Below are 17571 nucleotides of genomic sequence, written 5' to 3' on the forward strand. Positions count from 1 at the left end.
GCCGCGGCGGTCTTGGGCTCCGTGCTGTTTGGAATGATATTGTGTTGTGTGATCCGTCTGTGGTGGAAGAGACGACGGTGAGTTGTTGGGAGGTTTTTTTGCCAAACTTCTGTATTAGATGGCTGCTATTAGCCATGAAGCATTTAGAGGTAGGGTATTCTGGAGTGCCGAGTCAGTTACCGGCCAAACTCTACTGAGATTGCTGCTGCAAGATGTTTTAACTGGCCTCTCAATTCACATGGGCACTCTTTTCTGAAACCCCTTCCTCCTGTGGCAAGTGTTAGTTAAAAGTGACCCTGCCTCGACAAGAGCAGACCCAGCAACAGACAGAGGCAGACACAGCCATTAAAAGTGAGAATTGCAATCGTGACATCTGCCTGCCAGTGAACCTACCAGCAGAAATCACCCTGTTAGGGGATGCCGAAATCCCAGAGGTTCACCTCGGCCCGGGTGTCCCAGCAACTCAGACCGTGGTGAGGAACCTTCCCAGCTCTCGGCCTTGCTTTGGAGAAAGAGAGTCAGTCCGTCCCATCTGCACCTGAGCACTGCCAGCGTGCGTGTTCTCAGCACAGGCAGGGTATTTTTCTGTGCAGGGGTACATTATCTCTTTGGATGAGCAGAGAGCCGAGGCTGTGCCCTTGTCCGGTCAGGGACGGGCAGGGCAGCCGAGTGCTGGTCTCTGCCAGGCACGCTGAGAAAGGCGAACAGGAGGCTCTCCTGGCCCTGCAGTGCTGTGCCCAGCTTTGGTCGCCTCGGTCTGTCGCAGGCAGGTCTCCTTCCAGGCACGTGCAGAGCCAGGCAGGTCAGGATGGTCAGGGCCGAGAGGAGACGAGCCGTGGGCAGGCGAGCAGAGCCCCAGACGAGGGATGTGGGGCGCCCCGTTTTCTGCAGGGAGCTCTCCATGCCCACAGCTCCCACGTGCAGCCAGGCATCCGCACCCCGTGAGGTGCCCAGTTGCTGCCCCGCACCCTCCCACCCTCCCGGCCTCACAGTCGCGGTGGGGTCTCAGCAGCCTCCTCTCTCCGCAGGCGCCTCTCCGCAGCTTCGCGAGCCCGGTCCGACACCAGCAGCTGCTCCTCAGGCCTGGACAGCCGGAGCAGCCGCCCCAGCAGCCCGGAGAGCTGGACCCGACAGCAGGAGCCATCACCTGTGCCTGCAAAACCGGCCCGCCTGCCACAGAGCAGCAGGGAACAGGCCTCCGCCAGCCCGGACAGCCGCCCGGCCCGCCCGCCTCCACCCCGGCCCTCATGGCTGTCCAACTCAGCCAGCCAGCTGTTGCGGGACCAGCCCAGAGACCTCGAGCCCCCAGAGGAATTGAAGCCACCCGCCCGCGCCCCAAGCCCATCGCGCCGGCCCTCCTGCCAGGGCCTGAGCCAGCCCCGCCAGGGTAGGGGTTTGGGCTGCGATGACAGACTCCTGACGGACAGCTTCAGGAGTCGACCATTCGTGTTCGAGTAATGGCCCAGCAATAAATACAGTTCCGTAGCACAACTGTCCAGGTGGTAACGGCAGCAGACCCAGGGATTCACCAGTCCTGGGCCGAGCGTCGTATCGGGGCACACAGGGACCTGGATGCCCACGGTGTCAGCAGGCAGGGAGCTGGGCATGGGACCCACCAACAGGCTGGGCGAGCCCAGCTTCCCTGGTGGGACCGTCCTGCTAAATTCTGAGCCACAGAGGCACCAAAGGGCTCGTTAACAGGTCATCACCCCCACCTCTGCTCCCTGTGCCAGCCTTGTCCTGGAGTGCACAGGACAGGGGAACTGTGTAGGGCAATTCCAGCCCCAGCCCCTCCATTGTGTGCGCACCAGATACACCACATAGGGCAAAGCCAGAGATAAAACGCAGAGCAGCACCAAGCTGCTATTGAGCCATAACAGAGACACCATCTGTTCTGCTTTCGGCTGGGATGGAGTTAATTTTCTTCCCAGCAGGACATATGGTGCCGAGTTTCGGATGTGTGACCAAACCAGTGTTGGTAGCACACCCATGTTTTAGCTATTGCTGAAGGCTGCTTGCATGGCCCCAAGGCCTACTCTGTTCCCACGCTGCCCTGCCAGCGAGTAAGCTGGGGGTGCGCGCGCTGGTGGATGAAAAGCTGGACATGAGCTGGCAATGTGCGCTTGCAGGCCGGAAAGCCAACCGTATCCTGGGCTGCATCAAAAGCAGCATGGCCAGCAGGTCAAGGGAAGGGATTCTGCCCTCTCCTCCGCTCTCCTGAGACCCCACCTGAAGCACTGCATCCAGCTCTGGGGTCCCCAGCGCAAGAAAGACACGGACCTGTTGGAGCGGGTCCAGAGGAGGCCACAAAAATGATCCCAGGGCTGGAAGACCTCTCCTGTGCAGAAAGGCTGAGAGAGTTGGGGTGTTGCGCCTGGAGAAGAGAAGGCTCCAGGGAGACCTTAACAGCGGCCTTTCAGTATGTGAAGGGGACTTCTGAGAAAGGCGCAGAGAGGCTTTTTACCGGGGCCTGTAGTGACAGGAGAAGGGGCGAGGGTTTTACACTGAAGGAGGGTAGGTTTAGATTGGACATAAGGAAGAAATCTTTACGCTGAGGGTGGTGAGATGCTGGAAGAGGTTGTCCAGAGAAGCTGTGGATGCCCCATCATTAGAAGTGTTCGAAGTCAGGTTGGAGGGGGCTTTGAGCAAGCTGGTCTAGTAGAAGATGTCCCTGCTGATGGCGGGGGAGGGGGGGGGGGGGGGTAGACCAGATGATCTTTGAAGGTCTCCCTTTCAACCCAAGCCATTCTACGTTTCTATCATTTTTACTCCCTACAGTGGGAGGACAAAACACCCTGGGCGATGCCTGGGAGGAGTCCCAGGGAGCTACCGGGCATTGACCTGCCTCCAACATACACAAAACCGCTCAGGTGGCTTCCTTGGAGGAGTCTGGGGCTGCTAAGTTTTCTTCCCTCTTGCAGCAAACACAAGGCAATAGTTGTATGTTCCTCTGTGGACGTGGACTGTCGGGACACGCTGTGTGGGACAGCCAACAGCTCTGCAGTCACGACAGCATTGCAGCTGCGAAAGCTGGTTGTGTCACGACTGCTGTGAGCGGGAGTATGGACCCAGCCCTGTGGTGCGTGGTGACGGGTGCTGAATTGGGCTGTCCCTCGGGCAGGGACAGGCTGGAAAGCTCGTGGAATGGAAACCTATTTTGAGGAGCAGACACCAAGGGCCAAACTCCCTGAAAACCCTGCCAAGAGCTACAGAGCACAACCAGGGCAGGAGGGCAGGGACCGGTCACCTCGGAAAGCGCACACAGACGTGGGAGTGGGGTTGGACCAGAGGTGCAAGGGCAGCACAGGGTGATCCACTGCTGATTCACCCAGCATGCTGACATTTTACTGCTTCCTCATTCTCTGGACAAGCTCCCTTGATTTAAATCCCCTTCCTACCCTTGCTGGAGAGGGGACCGTTAGTGGACCACACAGCTTCCTTGGTGAGGCCTTGTAATTTCCCTGGGACCCCAGCGCAGGGAAGAGCATCTCCAGAGCATCCCTTTTCCAGCCCATGAGATGCTCTTTGTGACAAGGGCAGGTGCCCGTCGGTCCAACAGACGAGGCCCTGCAGGGCTCCCATCAGGTCATCCTTTCACCTACCCATCTTCCAGCCGCCACTCCAGGGGCTGGGGGTCTCTCTCACGTGGGTCCCCTGACATAGCCCTTAGCCCCACTCAAGGTCTCATGCCTCAGCGTGTGCTTGCAGGGCTTGTTTCCGTCCCGCTGGCAAGGGCTGAGCTCCCATTCAGTGCTGCGGGGCAACCTGGAGCTTTTTCTGGGAGTCACATTGCTTTGCAGTCCACGCGTGCGAGTCACGTGCTGCATGGGAGATGAGGACACAAGCTGACCTAGTTTGGACACTGGACCCTCCCTCTCCAGGCAACGCCAGCCCCCTTCTTTTTCCTTTGACTTCTCCAGCCTGAAGATCTCCAGTGTCAACTTCTACCTGTCCTTCGATAAGCGTCTCTATCACAGCTATTACGTCAGTGACACAGCACTAAAATACTCCCACGTTAAAAGCACCAACATTCAGATCACAGGTAAAGAAGGAGGAGGACAGAGGAAAAGAAGTGTTCTATTTTGAAAGAAATCCCCTTTTTTTCCTCCAATAACTATCGGTGGATGAAAAAAAAAAAAGTGAGAAAAAATTTCAGGTCAGCCACAACACTGGGTTTCAACTCTGAGCCTGTAATTTTGTGGCTGTTCTGGAATGTCTAGCAGTGAAAGAAGAGTTTGAAATGTCAGTCTTCCAAACTGATTTTTGGCTTATTTTGACGCCATCAAGCCTAGAATCGTTTTGGATGCCTTGATTAATTTTCCTCTAAATTAAAAAAATACAACAAAAGAAGAAAAACGTGACGGAGTCACAAAAGCCTTTGCTGACACTAAAAACATATCCTCCTCAGCTCGGGCAACAAGAGAGAAAAGTTTTGCCCCTTTTACTCATTATGTCAGCCCTTGAAGAGCTGAGCACTGCACGGTTTCCTCTCTGGTTTGTGCCAGTAGGGAACCAGCAGAGCAGCCAGGAAAGCCAAGGGACCACTAAGGGACCTGGCTGGGATGAGAGGAGGAACCTGCAGTTGAATTCCTAATGGAGCATGGGCCTGCTCTTACAGAGGCAGCAAATCAGCGAACACATCCTCTCCGCTACAGCTGACCTTCATGGTAGGTGACAGATGGTAGCTCCTTCCACTTTTGTTTCTGCACCACCACATCAAACTGCAATCGCGCAGCTGATGAGGAAACCTAGATGTAGATTAATGGCTCAGATTTCTCATCTGAGAGAGAGGGAGGGAGGCCTTCCGAAAGTGTCCAGAAGAGGACCGGTGGAAATTCTCCTTCTTGTTGCCATGTGAGGAGAGGCTGAGAGTCCTGGCGCTCTCCGGCTGGGGGAAGAGAAGACTGGAGGAGAGGGGAGGTGTATTATCAATGTGTATAAAAAGCTTCTGGGAGGGAAGGAAGATGAGGGAGCCAGGCTCTTCTCAGGAGTGTGCACCGAGAGTACCCGAAGCAACAGGCACAAATTAAAGCACATGATATTCCAGCTGCTCATGAGGAAACAACTTTGCTGTCAGAGGGGACAAACGCTGGCACGGGATGCCCAGGGAGGTTGTGGACTCTGCGTCCTTGGAGATACTCAAAACCCAAGGGGACACAGTCCTGCGCAACCTGCTCTAGGTGGCCCTGCTTGAGCGGAGAGGTTGGACCAGATGACCTCCACAGGTCCCTCCTAACCTCAGCCGTTCTGTGTGATTCTGTGCTTCACTCCTAAAGCCCCTGAACTCAGCCCCGATGCCTGCTGGAAAGGATTCTGGGACAAGGGATGATCCCAAACTCCTCCAATACAATTTATCACAAAACAACCTCTACCTCAGCCAGAAGATCACACAGCAGACACAGTAAGAAAAAAGAAAATGTCTTTTATTGTGCACATGAAGTGCGGGAGCCCGGGAGTCACCGTGGTTCAGCCAGTTCCAGGAAACTGGCACCTACAATGATAGAGTCAGAAAGCACAGAGAAACCCACAAAGGCAGGAACAGGCATGACTTGGTTCCCCTTTCTTTGGGCAACACAGTTGACAAGGATTTGTTTTCAGCCCAGAAGAGAGAGCCATTGCTGGCATTGACTATAGGATGGCTCTGGCCTCTTATGCCCATGGGTAATACCACGCAGCAGGGCTCGATGGGGAGCCCCTGGGGAGCTGCCACGGAGTTCTTTCCAAAGCCTGTGCAGCACCGTCCCTTGCCGTCCTTGGCAGCGACTTCGACTGATGTAGAGCAGTGTTCAGAGTTGGGAAAGACAGGCAGAGAGCCTGGGACACACCTGGGCTTCTTCACCTTCTGGCCCTTCCTGCTTTCTTTCAGTCCCCATCTTTTTCTCTCTTCCTTCTTTCCTTTTCTTGTTGGCATTCCCTCTCCTCTGCCCAGGCCTCTTTTCTCCTTCTTTTTCTTCGGTTTTCATTTTCCTGGGGGCAGCCTGCAAACCTTTCCATCCCACAGTGTGATTAGATAGGTAAAGCCAGGGTCAACTGGAATCAGTTCTGGATTTAACCAAAGCTGACTCATGTTACCTGCTTTCCTCTGAAGGGCTCTTGAGTTCTTCTGCGCACACCAGGGAGTCCACTGCGGTCTCTGGGGTGGCTGGAGGCAAAACAACAGGTGCCTAAACCAGAAATGTCGGCATTAGCAGATGGCAAGGGACGCCCTGGAGTAGCAGGCGACTGTTTGGCAAATTGCTACCATAGCTCTACAGAGAAGATCCTTTTGGCTGGTTTGCATTAGCCCTGTCTTCCAAGGGCCTCCCTTTGGAACACAATGTTCACACAGGTGTGTGACGCTTGTGGGGGCCATTCAGCAGGGAGCCTGTGGTCCCCCTCCGGGCAAGAAAAGGCTTGCCCGCTTCATTCTGCCAGGGCTTCTTCTGCCCTCCTGAGACAGAGCTCTGCGGCTATCCCTTTGGTGCAATAACACCTTCTGTGGTAGGAGGCTTTGCTTTTGAAATCTCTCTTTCTGGAGGTACTTTGTAGGTATTTCCCTTGGTTAAGCACATGCCTAACGCATTTGAGAAACAACCATTCCAGTTTTACTTACAATGTATCATGCCAGTGGGAAAAAAAACCCAAACCCACAGAAAGCCACAAGAGATGGAATGCCAGGAAGAGGCACAGCAGCTACTTGGACTCATCAGGAGCTCCCCTCCTACATGAGACCTGTTGTCCCAGTGTTTGTGGAGCTGCCATACCTCTGCTGTTTCCGATCCCATCACTGTGTCTGCCCCTGCTGCTCTCTGGAGGATGAGCAGAGAGGGTGGTGCGTCCAGGAAGGCTTTTGCCTGGTGCTCCGTGTCTGCTTCGCCTGCAGGGCCACGCTGCTCTTCCAAAGGCAGCTCTGGAAAGCAAAAGCAAAAGCATGTGCAGCGAAGTGACTTGTTGGAAGCATACAACAGCTAAAGCAACCTGAAGCCCTACACCAGCTGTCTGCTCAGGCTGTGACAACCCTCAGTCCCTCCTCATACCTGTGGATCTGCCCATGGGCGCTGGCAACTCCTCAGCTGGTGGACTGGAAAGGCCAGCCATCTCCTCCCCAAAGATTTTCCTGCAGTTTTCAATCAGGAACTCCACTAGCATGTTCACCTGCACACAGGAAAGCCTTGCTTTCAGCACAAGTGCCTGAAAACGTGTGAAGCAGCCTTTCCCACTCCCGACACCTGCCTCTGCGCAGAAGGCTGTTGCTGTGGGGCTGCTTTTCCAGGCAGCCACCCCACCAGCATTTGCACAAGAGAGGAGGCAACCAGGGACCTCTGAGCAGCCAAGCTCGGATGGGCCGGGAAGGCTGCAGCCAGATGGGAAATACAGTGTACCTTGTCAGTCACCTCCAGCAGCAGCTCCAGCGGGAGCAGGTTCTTGTCGGCTGGACTCAGCAGCTTTGGCCCAACGCAGATGGCCAGACTGCTGCAGCTCATCCTGCTGGTGCACACGTTGTGTGCGATACGCTGGAGCAGGGACAGCAGCTACTTGAGAAGGAGGAGATTTGCTGCAGGCAACTTGTTGGCCACCCTGAGGGAACAGAAACCCAACGTCAATAAAGCAGATGTTGCCCACAGCTGTTCCCCAGGCTTGCACAAGGCAGGTGGGAGCCAGCGGCTGTGTTGCACAGCTTTGCATTTGCTCTCAGCCAGTGGTCAGTGCTCCTGCTAAACAGGCAGGCTGCTGGCCACACGTAGGCTTCCAACTCTTCCGCCTTCTCCTGCTTGCTTGTCCTCTCCATCGCTGTCATCCGTTCTGCGTAGAGGTTGGTCACAAGGAGTTTACTGGGGATGCTTCGGAGGAAGTCCTGCAATGCCAAGAGCTCCAGGTGAGCCTCTGAACACTCCAGGCCAGCCAGGAGCTCTTCCAGCTGCAGGCCAGACACGCTCACCTTCAAGATGATGGCCAGCAGGAGCACAGGCTGGCTTTCCAGGTCGACGTCCACACTGCCATCCAGGGCCTCCCTCAGTTCCCGAAGCGCCGTCCTGCTGGCAGCCCTCCAGAATATGCCCTGTCGATGGCCCTTCCTGGTGCAGGACAGCCAGCAGCTCCTGCAGGAGAGGCAGGACGACAGTCACTTGGCTGGGGAGCTGCCTTGCAACAGCAGTGGCCAGAGCACTGCCCCAGACCTGGCTCCTTGCCTCCCCAAGCGGGCTGGCACCAAAAGGGTATGCTGGGGGTGAAGAGCCAAATCCCCTATCCCCAGAGCTCCTGGTTCCTCTCCTGAGGATACTGCCTCTCTGAGAAGGCACAGGGCTGGGGACCCGCTGTCCAGGCTGGCTTACCTGGATGGGCTGGGGCAGCGTGCCATCCTCCCCACAGAGGAGCAGCCCCCTTCTCCTCCTCCTCCTGCTCCCTCCAGCTGCAAAGGAAAACAGAGCGAGACCCCGTCAACGGAGACTGCCAGGCCAGTGCTCTTGCAGCCTGCCCTGCCCTGCCTGACGTGTGGTCCAGAGCAGTGCGGCAGGACGGGCAGGGAGCGGGCAGCTGGAACCGCAGCTCCGGCTCCGGGGCTCCATCTCAGAGGCTCCTGAGAGCTGGTGTTACACCGTGACAGCTGGGCCAGCCTGGCCCAGCCCTCGCCCTGCCCTCCTCCAAGCTGTGCGCAGCAGCAGAGACTCCATGTCCTTGGAGAACCATATTCAGTGGCCACTGTCAAGAGGGTGTCCTTCCTCGTCCAGGTGACATCCTTCCTTGGGGTGCTAAACCTGCAAGGTGACACTCAAGGGACAAGCGAGCTCTTTTCCTGCTGACTCCAGCCGAGGAGCAAGGACCCATCTGCCCAGCTCTGAGGATGGAGCACCAGCGGCAGGCAGCACCTTGACCGCTTGCCAATGTCCCCTCTGCCCCTGCATGCAAGGGAGGGACTTCAGGTGGGAACAAAGGGACCCCGAGGGCTCAGCTCTCTCCTGCTGCAGAGCGATGGGAACAGACTTGCTCAGGCAAAAGGCAGCCACAGCAGCATCCCATGTTCTGCAGAAGTGCTGGTTGCAGGAGGAAAGGCGGCCCTCCCTGCCTGTCTTTTCCAAACTCACCTGCTGAGTAGCAACATCCCCCTCCACTGCCAGAAGGAACCAACGGAGGCCTTTGGGTGGGATGATCCTGCAAGAACCAGGCTGTGCTTAGAGAGCAGCCCTGCAGCAGAAAGGGCCACCGGCGAGCTGCCACCCGGCACCAGCAGCCTGAGCGCGGCAGAGCTGGGACCCTCTACCCTGCCGGGCTCTCTGCCCCACACGGCAGGTTTCCTCCCAGCGCCGCCAGCAAGGACGTGCTGGTGTTCCTCGTGGCTCCCCACCCTCTCAGCTCCCTGCAGAAGGTCACCCCACTTGCCAGAGATCCCTGGCACAGCGAGAAGCAGGTGAAAGGCAGCCATTCTCACCTTTGCCTGGCCCTCGATCAGGGTCTCCAGGCTTCTGGCCTTTAACGTCCTCCACTGGGCAAGAGAGAAGGAGAGGAAGAAGGTGAGAAGCGATGCCTCTGCTGCTCGGCTGGAGGACCAGTGCTCGGGGGACAGAGCCGAGATGAGAGTGATATTCGCAGCATGGTGGTGACTCAGCTTCTGCTGCAGGTTTGTGATGGAGGGCAGTCACATCACCAGGGCTCTCTTCGTTCGTTCTGCTTGCCTGTGCACCGGGAAGGGACAGAAAAAGAGCGATCCCCAAGCAGAGCCCACCGCTTCTCCTTCCAGCAAAAGGGATTCCGAACCACCCCCGGGTTCCGGCCTGGAACCAAGCAGAGAGCAGAGCTCCCTGCAGAGCCCCTGTCTGCCGGGCACTCAGCTCTGCTTCTGTCCTGGTTTCAGCTGGGATAGAGTTAATCGTCTTCCTAGTAGCTGGTACAGTGCTACGTTTTGAGTTCAGCATGCGAAGAATGTTGAAAACGCTGATGTTTTCAGTTGTTGCTAGGTAGTGTTTAGTCTAAAGTCAAGGATTTTTCAGCTTCTCATGCCCAGCCAGCGAGAAAGCTGGAGGGGCACAAGAAGTTGGCACAGGACCGAGCCAGGGCAGCTGACCCAAACTGGCCAAAGGGCTATTCCATCCCATGTGGCTGGGGTTAAACCATGAGAGCTTCCCCACCGGCCTCTCCCTGATGCAAACAGAGGCAGAAGAGGGTTTCCATCCCCACTCATCCCTTGTCTGCCTGACAGCTGCCTGCAGCCACAGGGGCACCTTTCCCCAGCTGGAGAGCCGTGTTGCCCCGTACGGCTGCGCCTGGAGCATCACCCTGGCTTACCCCAGCAGTGTGCTCACCCACAGCTCCTTCAGCGCCCAGGAGCTGCGGAAAGAGAGGAGAACCAGCGTCAGGCCCTGCTGCCCCCAGCCCGTGGGCAGAGGCAGGTGCCTGCGCAGCCCTACCCCGTAGGGAAGGACACAGGGGCAGGAGGAAGCCCCATGGGGCAGGACAGAGGTGCTGCCAGAGCCCTGGCTCCCTCTTTTCTTCCTTTTGGCCTTCCCTTCTGGTGACCAAAAGGTGACCAGGGAATGCAGGACGTAGAAATGCCGCCTCATCCCTCTCGTTCCAGCTGCCTGCATGCCCACCCCTCAGCCCCCACCCGGCCAACCCAGCCTCCCTCCCTCCCTGCCGGCGTGCTGCCCGGTCCCTGCCCAGGCTCTGCACGGAGGGCAGAGGCCATTCCCAGGATGGCGTGGGCATGGCTGGGAAACTCTCCTGACCCTTGCTAGCCCTGACTGCAGCTGCCAGACCCCAGAGAGGACGGGGACCAGCACCGCCCCATACTGCCCAGCCCTGCCATGGGATGTGGCACCACGACTCATTTGAAAGTGGCAAGGCAGGAGCTGGTGGGCCAGGCGAGGATGAAGGAGCTGCTGCCCTCACTGCTGCCATCCTCCTCTTCTTCCTCCCTGCCGCCTCTGTCCTGCTGCTCAGCACCCACAGCTGGTCCAGGGCCAGGCGGAGCTGTGGGTGCAGGGTGGTGCCACGTCTGCAGAGGAGAGGCAGGTGGTGAGCTGGAGGTGGCTTCCTTGGGGTCCTCCCAGGAAGAGCCCTGTCTCCCACCTGCCCTTGGGACGGACATTGGTGCATCCAGCACCAATGTCCCGGGGCTCGGGCTGGTGCCAGGGCATCCCTGCCATGGTCCAGGGCCAGGTATGCGGGAAGGGTGGCTGGACTCTCAGGGTCTTACTGATCACCAGTTCCTCCTGGTGGAGAAGGAGCCTCTCGCTCCTCTTGCGGCCCTGGGGCAGCTGCACGTCAGCGCCCAGCACCGGCTCAGCATCAGTGAGAGCCTCCCTACGGAGACGTAAGAAGTGGGACGCAGAGATGTTGCTGGGGTCCCAGTGCTTTGGAGCACCCGCTGGTGGCCCGAAGGCACGGGAAGGATTCTTGCCCCCAAGGTCAATCAGGCTGCGGGCATTTGGCCACTCTCGGAAGCCCCGAGATGGCTCCAGGTTCAGGGAGAACAGGGCTCCGGAATCTTCTGGGAGGCGTGACCAGCCTGTGGGACCAGGAGGCAGGTCTTGCTCACGTGCTCAGGGAATAGCCGATCGCCAGCTCTGGGGTCAGGAAGGAATTTTCCCCCGGGGCAGATTGGCACTGGGCCCCGGGGGTTTTTTGCCTTCCTCTGCAGCACTGAGCAGGATCGCTTGTCACGGCTCCTCTGGTCCGTTCTGGCTAGGTTACTGCCTGCTGCTCGTGCACCACGAAGATGGCCTCTTGTGCCCTGCAGCTCGGGGGAGCAAGGCTTTTTTTCCCCCACGGTGGGCTAGCAAGTGTCCCCGGGGCTTTTTTGCCTTCCTCTGCAGCACTGAGCACGGCCCCTCGCCAGGGCTCCTTTGGGCCGTTGTGGCTAGGTGCCCGCTGCTCGTGCTCCACGAAGGTGGCCCTCGTGCCCCGCATCCGGGGGGAGGAACCTTTCTGACTCCCAGGCCGGGCTCCAAGGGATGCTCCCGGGGGTTGCTTCTTGTCCTCTGTAGCACTGAGCACAGCCCCTTGGCAGGGCTCCTCTGGGCCCTTTCGCCTAGCTCCCTGCCTGCTGCTCTTGCACCTCCAAGGCACCGCTCTCGTGCCCTGGCTCTCTCGGGCTCTCTTGCCCAGGGCAAGTCTGGAGCGGGAGCAGGAGCAGGAGCGAGCGCTGCTCTTCCCTTAGCTCCATTTCCCCAGGGCTTCTGGCTGGGGCAAAACAGCCTGTGCTTGGAAGGGCTCCAGGCTTGCTGGCCCATCACGAGCTGCCACTTTTTGCCTCTCCCTGCACGCAAATCAAGCGCACAGCCGGCACGAGAGTGCCTTTCGTGCATCGTTGGCCAAGAAGCACAGCGGCGCAGCAAGTTGCTGAACGCAAAAATACGCTTTTCACCGCTACCTGTCATACTTTGGAAAATACCCCACGGTACCACACACCTCCTCCTCCTCCTCCTCCTTCTTCTTCTTCTTTTGTGTGTGGTCGGTCCTGATCCCCATTCTGCACGTTCTCACTGTTCAGAATACAGGGACTGCTTGGCCTGCTGCTGTATTCCTGCTGCTGCTTTCTGTGTTCCTTTCTTTCTACATTCCTTTTTGCTACTTTTACATGCTCTCTCTCCAGCACATGCAAGCAGGGCAGTACACTTTGAAACGCGTTTCCTCTAAAACATCCCAGACAAAACAGATGCCAACTTCAACAGCGTACTTCTCTGCCTTCAAAGAAGCAGAGTACTGTTGAGACTGCCCACTGCACACAGAGAGAGCGCTTTTCAGCAGCCGTACCAACACACCCTCACCAGGTATTGCCTGTTGATTAATTACTTGCAGTAGCAGATCTTCCCCACGTCGACTTTCGGAATGTTGGGCCATTATGGGACTTGGATTCCTCCCATAATGAGGCAACAGCATCTTTTTAAAGAAATAAAAATAGCACTGCTAAATGGGTACAACTACCTCTTATATTACTAGAGTTACCACAGAATGCATCGTTGGTATAATTCCACTCAGTCTGGTCGACTTACTCTGTCAATGATTTTTTGAGCCCTTATATCTTACCAGTTTATTGAAAAGGTGCTTTTTTTTTTTTTTTTTGGACAAAAGCCCAAATAAAATACTTCACAGTCCATGTAATTCTCGGCCTTCCTATGTTCCTATATGTCTCCTTCTCTAAAGCGGATCAATAAATCATGCATTTGGTTTTCAAGTAATGCTATCAAATGCCAGACAGACATCATCTAACCCAAGAACCCATTAACTAACCCAAGCTTTGCTCGCCACGAGACCAAATGTTTTAACAGACTCAAGATTTAAATGCATTTTATCAAAACTGTAACACACATACATATGCCTATATCTCATCCCTTCTGCTCTGAACAGGACCAGGGGAAAACTGAAAAAACTTAATTCCAATAATTTACTCCAGAGCTGTCTTGTGGCTCAACAGGCTGATTCACAGGTCAAAGAAACTCACAATGAAATGTCAGCAGAGCTATTTTCATTCTCCATTTCCCAAGAAAGAGTATTGCAGTTATGTTTGCCTATAATATTCACCGTTTACACCAATTAACCAAACTTCCCTATTATTTATAACTCTTGGGGTACGATTTCATCGCTTTTACACATATGCCCCTCTGCCTCTCACTAGACCCAGGGGTCCTATTTGAGACTGCTCACAGAGTACAGTACAATTTCGCCTTAGTACACTTAGAAATATCTTTGTGAATGATATTTCACAGCATGCTCTTGCATGTCCCCTTCAGTTAGCAAAACATCATCGATACACTCTACACATCAGTATTCCTAAAGTTGTCCTGTTTATGTAAAACTGATTTTAAGTCAAGATGTTATGCAGCTGTTCCATAATTTAACTGCGTACCATAAAAGCTGATGTAGAAAGTATTACCAGGTTGCAGAAGGTAAATATTCATAGATTAAGCTTGTTCTCTTTAGCTTGAAAAAACTAGGCAAGTTAGAGATCAGGACTTCTAAAATTAATCAAAACCTTGGCAGATATATTAACAAAAATAAAGCTCAGTGTTTTTAAAAAAAATTAAAATAGTCTGCTTTAGTTCACGCTCTGCTAAAATTACCTGATGGATAGGTGCCTAACGTGCATCCTGTGCAAGACATTCTGTATGCACAGAGACCTTTCTTATACACTTTCTTAATTACCTGCATTGCTTATCAATATTCACTCACTTGTTCATATATGCATACTTATTTAAAGCAACTTATCTTAGTAGGGCTATCATTCATCAACATTAGGTGTGTTCATGCATGATAAAGTACTGGCTTATTTGTACAGGAAGGAAAGACAAATTAGGAAGTTTGTGTACTAACATTTTACCTGCCCTGGCTTTGACACACCATTGTGTCCTGTTCTAGAACCATGGTACCAAAAAAAAGCTATACAAAAATTACACGTACTCCGTGCTTCTAGTCCGCTTTCTTTTCCCGAGGATCAAATCCCTTTTCAGAGATAGGAGAAGACAAGCAATGTAGAGAGCACCTGGAAGGTCACCTTACTGCTTTTCCAGCAAATTATATGGCTGGCTGCCTCTGGAAAACGCTTGGGGAGCTGCATCAACATGCAAAGAACCTCAAAAGGAGGAGGGAATTTTTGACTGCTCTAATTGTCACTCTGTCCTGAAATTGAGACCTCCAGCACAGCAAAGACCTCTGACACCAAACAAAATCAGCAATGAACAACAACCAAGATGGTTTCCCACACAAACCTCAGTCCTGCCCTTGGCAAACTGCAGGTAATTTGCTTAGAGGAGAAATTTTCTTAAGCCCTCAACTGGGCAACAAAATTGCCATCAAGGAAAAAAAAAAATGCAACAGCATCTCCACGCAGATGAGAAAAAGAGAGCACTATATTGTCTCTAGGAGAAGAACCAAGAGAGACACGATAGACTAGGTTCATTCAGTAAAATCAGATAACAGCACCTGAACTCTCCTTTATCAGCCTGATATGCACCTACTTACTCTTAAATTGCAGTGGACAGAGTAAATATGGTTCAAGAATTACTTGTTCTCAAATTTCACTTATATTCTTAAAAGTACAGGACTTCAGGCCTAAATCTGCCACTCATGACATGCCTGTTTTCCCTCGATATTTCTCGTGGTTTAACCCCAGCCAGCAACTAAGCACCACGCAGCTGCTCACTCACTGCCCCCCACCCAGTGGGATGGGGGAGAAAATCGGGAAAAGAAGTAAAACTCGTGGGTTGAGATAAGAACGGTTTAATAGAAGAGAAAGGAAGAGACTAATAATGATAATGATAACACTAATAAAATGACAACAGCAATAATAAAAGGATTGGAATGTACACATGATGTGCAAGGCAATTGCTCACCACCCGCTGACCGACACCCAGCTAGTCCCCGAGCGGCGATTCCCCCCCGCTCCCCAGTTCCTATACTAGATGGGACGTCGCATGGTATGGAATACCCTGTTGGCCAGTTTGGGTCAGGTGCCCTGGCTGTGTCCTGTGCCAAGTTCTTGTGCCCCTCCAGCTTTCTCGCTGGCTGGGCGTGAGAAGCTGAAAAATCCTCGACTATAGTCTAAACGGTACTTAGCAACAACTGAAAACATCCGTGTTATCAAGGTTCTTTGCATACTGAACTCAACACATAGCACTGTACCAGCTTCTAGGAAGACAGTTAACTCTATCCCAGCTGAAACCAGGACAATATTCAATCTAAAAGCAGCCTTTATTGAAATGATCACAAATTACACGTTGACATTTGGCAGCCGTTGTTAAAAACAGAAACCTACCACAGTCCCATTCACAGCTCTCTATTGCCATCTCCCCATTTCTGTAGCTAAACACACCCAGTGTGGCAAAGCAGCTGCATCCTTTACTGTTCATTAAGAGGTAGAAATGATGCACCAGGTGGATGTCAGGTTTTGTCCATTACTTCACAATTACTTGTTCTGAATATTGAACCCACATTTTGGGAGGTGGAATGAGAAACAGTTATCTAAATCAGAATGATTCACCTGAGGAATATTTATATCTTTTATATACCCCCCTCATAAACTATTACATTCTCCTGGATCACCTTATTAGTACTCATCTATTAATAGCAGACTCCACAAACTCCTCACTCCTCAATTAATGTTGCTCAGCCAAACATCCCATGCTTGAAAGGGCTCAGGATGACTATGGAAACCTCTCTGTTGCAGGAACTAACAACCTTGAAAGATACCTTAACGAGGCCAAGAAGATCTCCTCAAGTTTATATAAAAAAAAATAAAAATAATAATGTGCTAACTCATCCAAATGTTTGCATGAATTTGGACCAGTTTCTGTCGAACTTTCCCTTGTTCTAGTTTGCCTAGGAGTCACGCATCGATTTTAACCCAGTCGCCTTTGCACACAGGATTTGTTCAGAATTGTGAGTTTCCATTAAAATGCAGAAAAAAATCTTGAAAGCTAAAGTTATTTTCACTTTCCATACAGACGGGTACACTTGTAGAAAAAGCTCCACTGTCCAGAAGGCTGTTGACCACAGCCTTCGTTTGCAGCTTGAACTACAGCCAATCCAGCTCACTGAAGGTGAGGACAGACACTCTGAATTTGACTCACAACATCATAAAAAGTCAGGGTAGTAAGTCAAGCACATGCCAAATAGTTTACTTTTTACATATATGACTTCATTCTCCACAAGGATGAATCAGCTCAGCATCAATCTCATACTAGTGGCAAAAAACAAGACTAACACATAGCAGTAGGTATCTTGCAAGTGCCACCAAAATGTGAAACACAAATATAGGCAACTTGCTGTATACAACTGATCACAGACTCTGGCATCTGAATAACAGGAAGGTGAGCTGGAAGCTCTATGTGTTACACCACCCGCACAATTCTCCCACCAACAGGGCTCCTCTCCTGCCTGAGAACAGTAAATTCACGCTGGGCTACTGCAAAACTATTGCCAACAATTGAAATGAGCAAAGGTTGTGGTATTTAATTAGGAATTTTAAAAAATGCCATCCATTAAGTATAAACTGTCAGGACCTCATTCTTTCTGTCTCAGTATCGTTCATTGAACTCTTCTTTGCTTTCTTAAATAATATCCATGGCAAATTTTGGGAAGGGTGCAGAGAGGATTACTTAAAGTGTAGCGAGGGCTGTGTCCCGTGCCAGAAGCTTTAAAAAAAAAGAAAAAAAAAAGAAAAGAGAACTGTGGCAAATGGAAAGAATGACAACTTCAAATCTGCAAGCGCACAAGTGATCAACAAATGCTGGTTGATAGCCTAACGTGGTGAGTAAAGCAATCACAGTACGCCTGCTTCTGCCCTGACAAGGGCCAAATGAGAGAACAACCATCAGCCAGGGGTCATGGGCAAGCCATCACTTCTGCACAAAATTAAAGTACAATGGAAACAGGCTGAAGAAAGAGAAATACACAGAATGACAGTGTGGAAAGATGCCCCTCTGCCTTACTTCAGATGTTCATCTGGAGGAAGCAAAGGAAGAAAACAACAGCTATTCTATTCGTGATTTCCTGCTGCTGCAGGAGTGCCTGAACTGGCATGATAACATCTTCTTCCACCCAGGTGTGCTAGAAAGGGAATGCTGCACACATCAGTTACTGAATGAAATGAAATAGATG

General features: G+C 52.9%; 1 protein-coding gene across 1 annotated transcript; it reads right to left on the bottom strand.

Moving 5' to 3' along the window:
- Positions 1–5828: 5828 nt before the first annotated feature.
- Positions 5829–8396, bottom strand: LOC126037210 (T-cell activation Rho GTPase-activating protein-like; the record flags this gene model as incomplete). Its single annotated transcript, XM_049797475.1, is given in 9 exon segments — positions 5829–5986; positions 6073–6164; positions 6744–6889; positions 7017–7134; positions 7362–7493; positions 7721–7834; positions 7919–8039; positions 8041–8078; positions 8313–8396. Coding segments are annotated over 9 exon segments (969 nt in total), but the record flags the coding sequence as incomplete, so codon positions are not given.
- Between the last annotated feature and the right edge of the window lie 9175 nt (positions 8397–17571).

The sequence above is a fragment of the Accipiter gentilis genome, unplaced genomic scaffold (genome assembly GCF_929443795.1).
Source record: "Accipiter gentilis unplaced genomic scaffold, bAccGen1.1, whole genome shotgun sequence".
NCBI lineage: Eukaryota > Metazoa > Chordata > Aves > Accipitriformes > Accipitridae > Astur > Astur gentilis.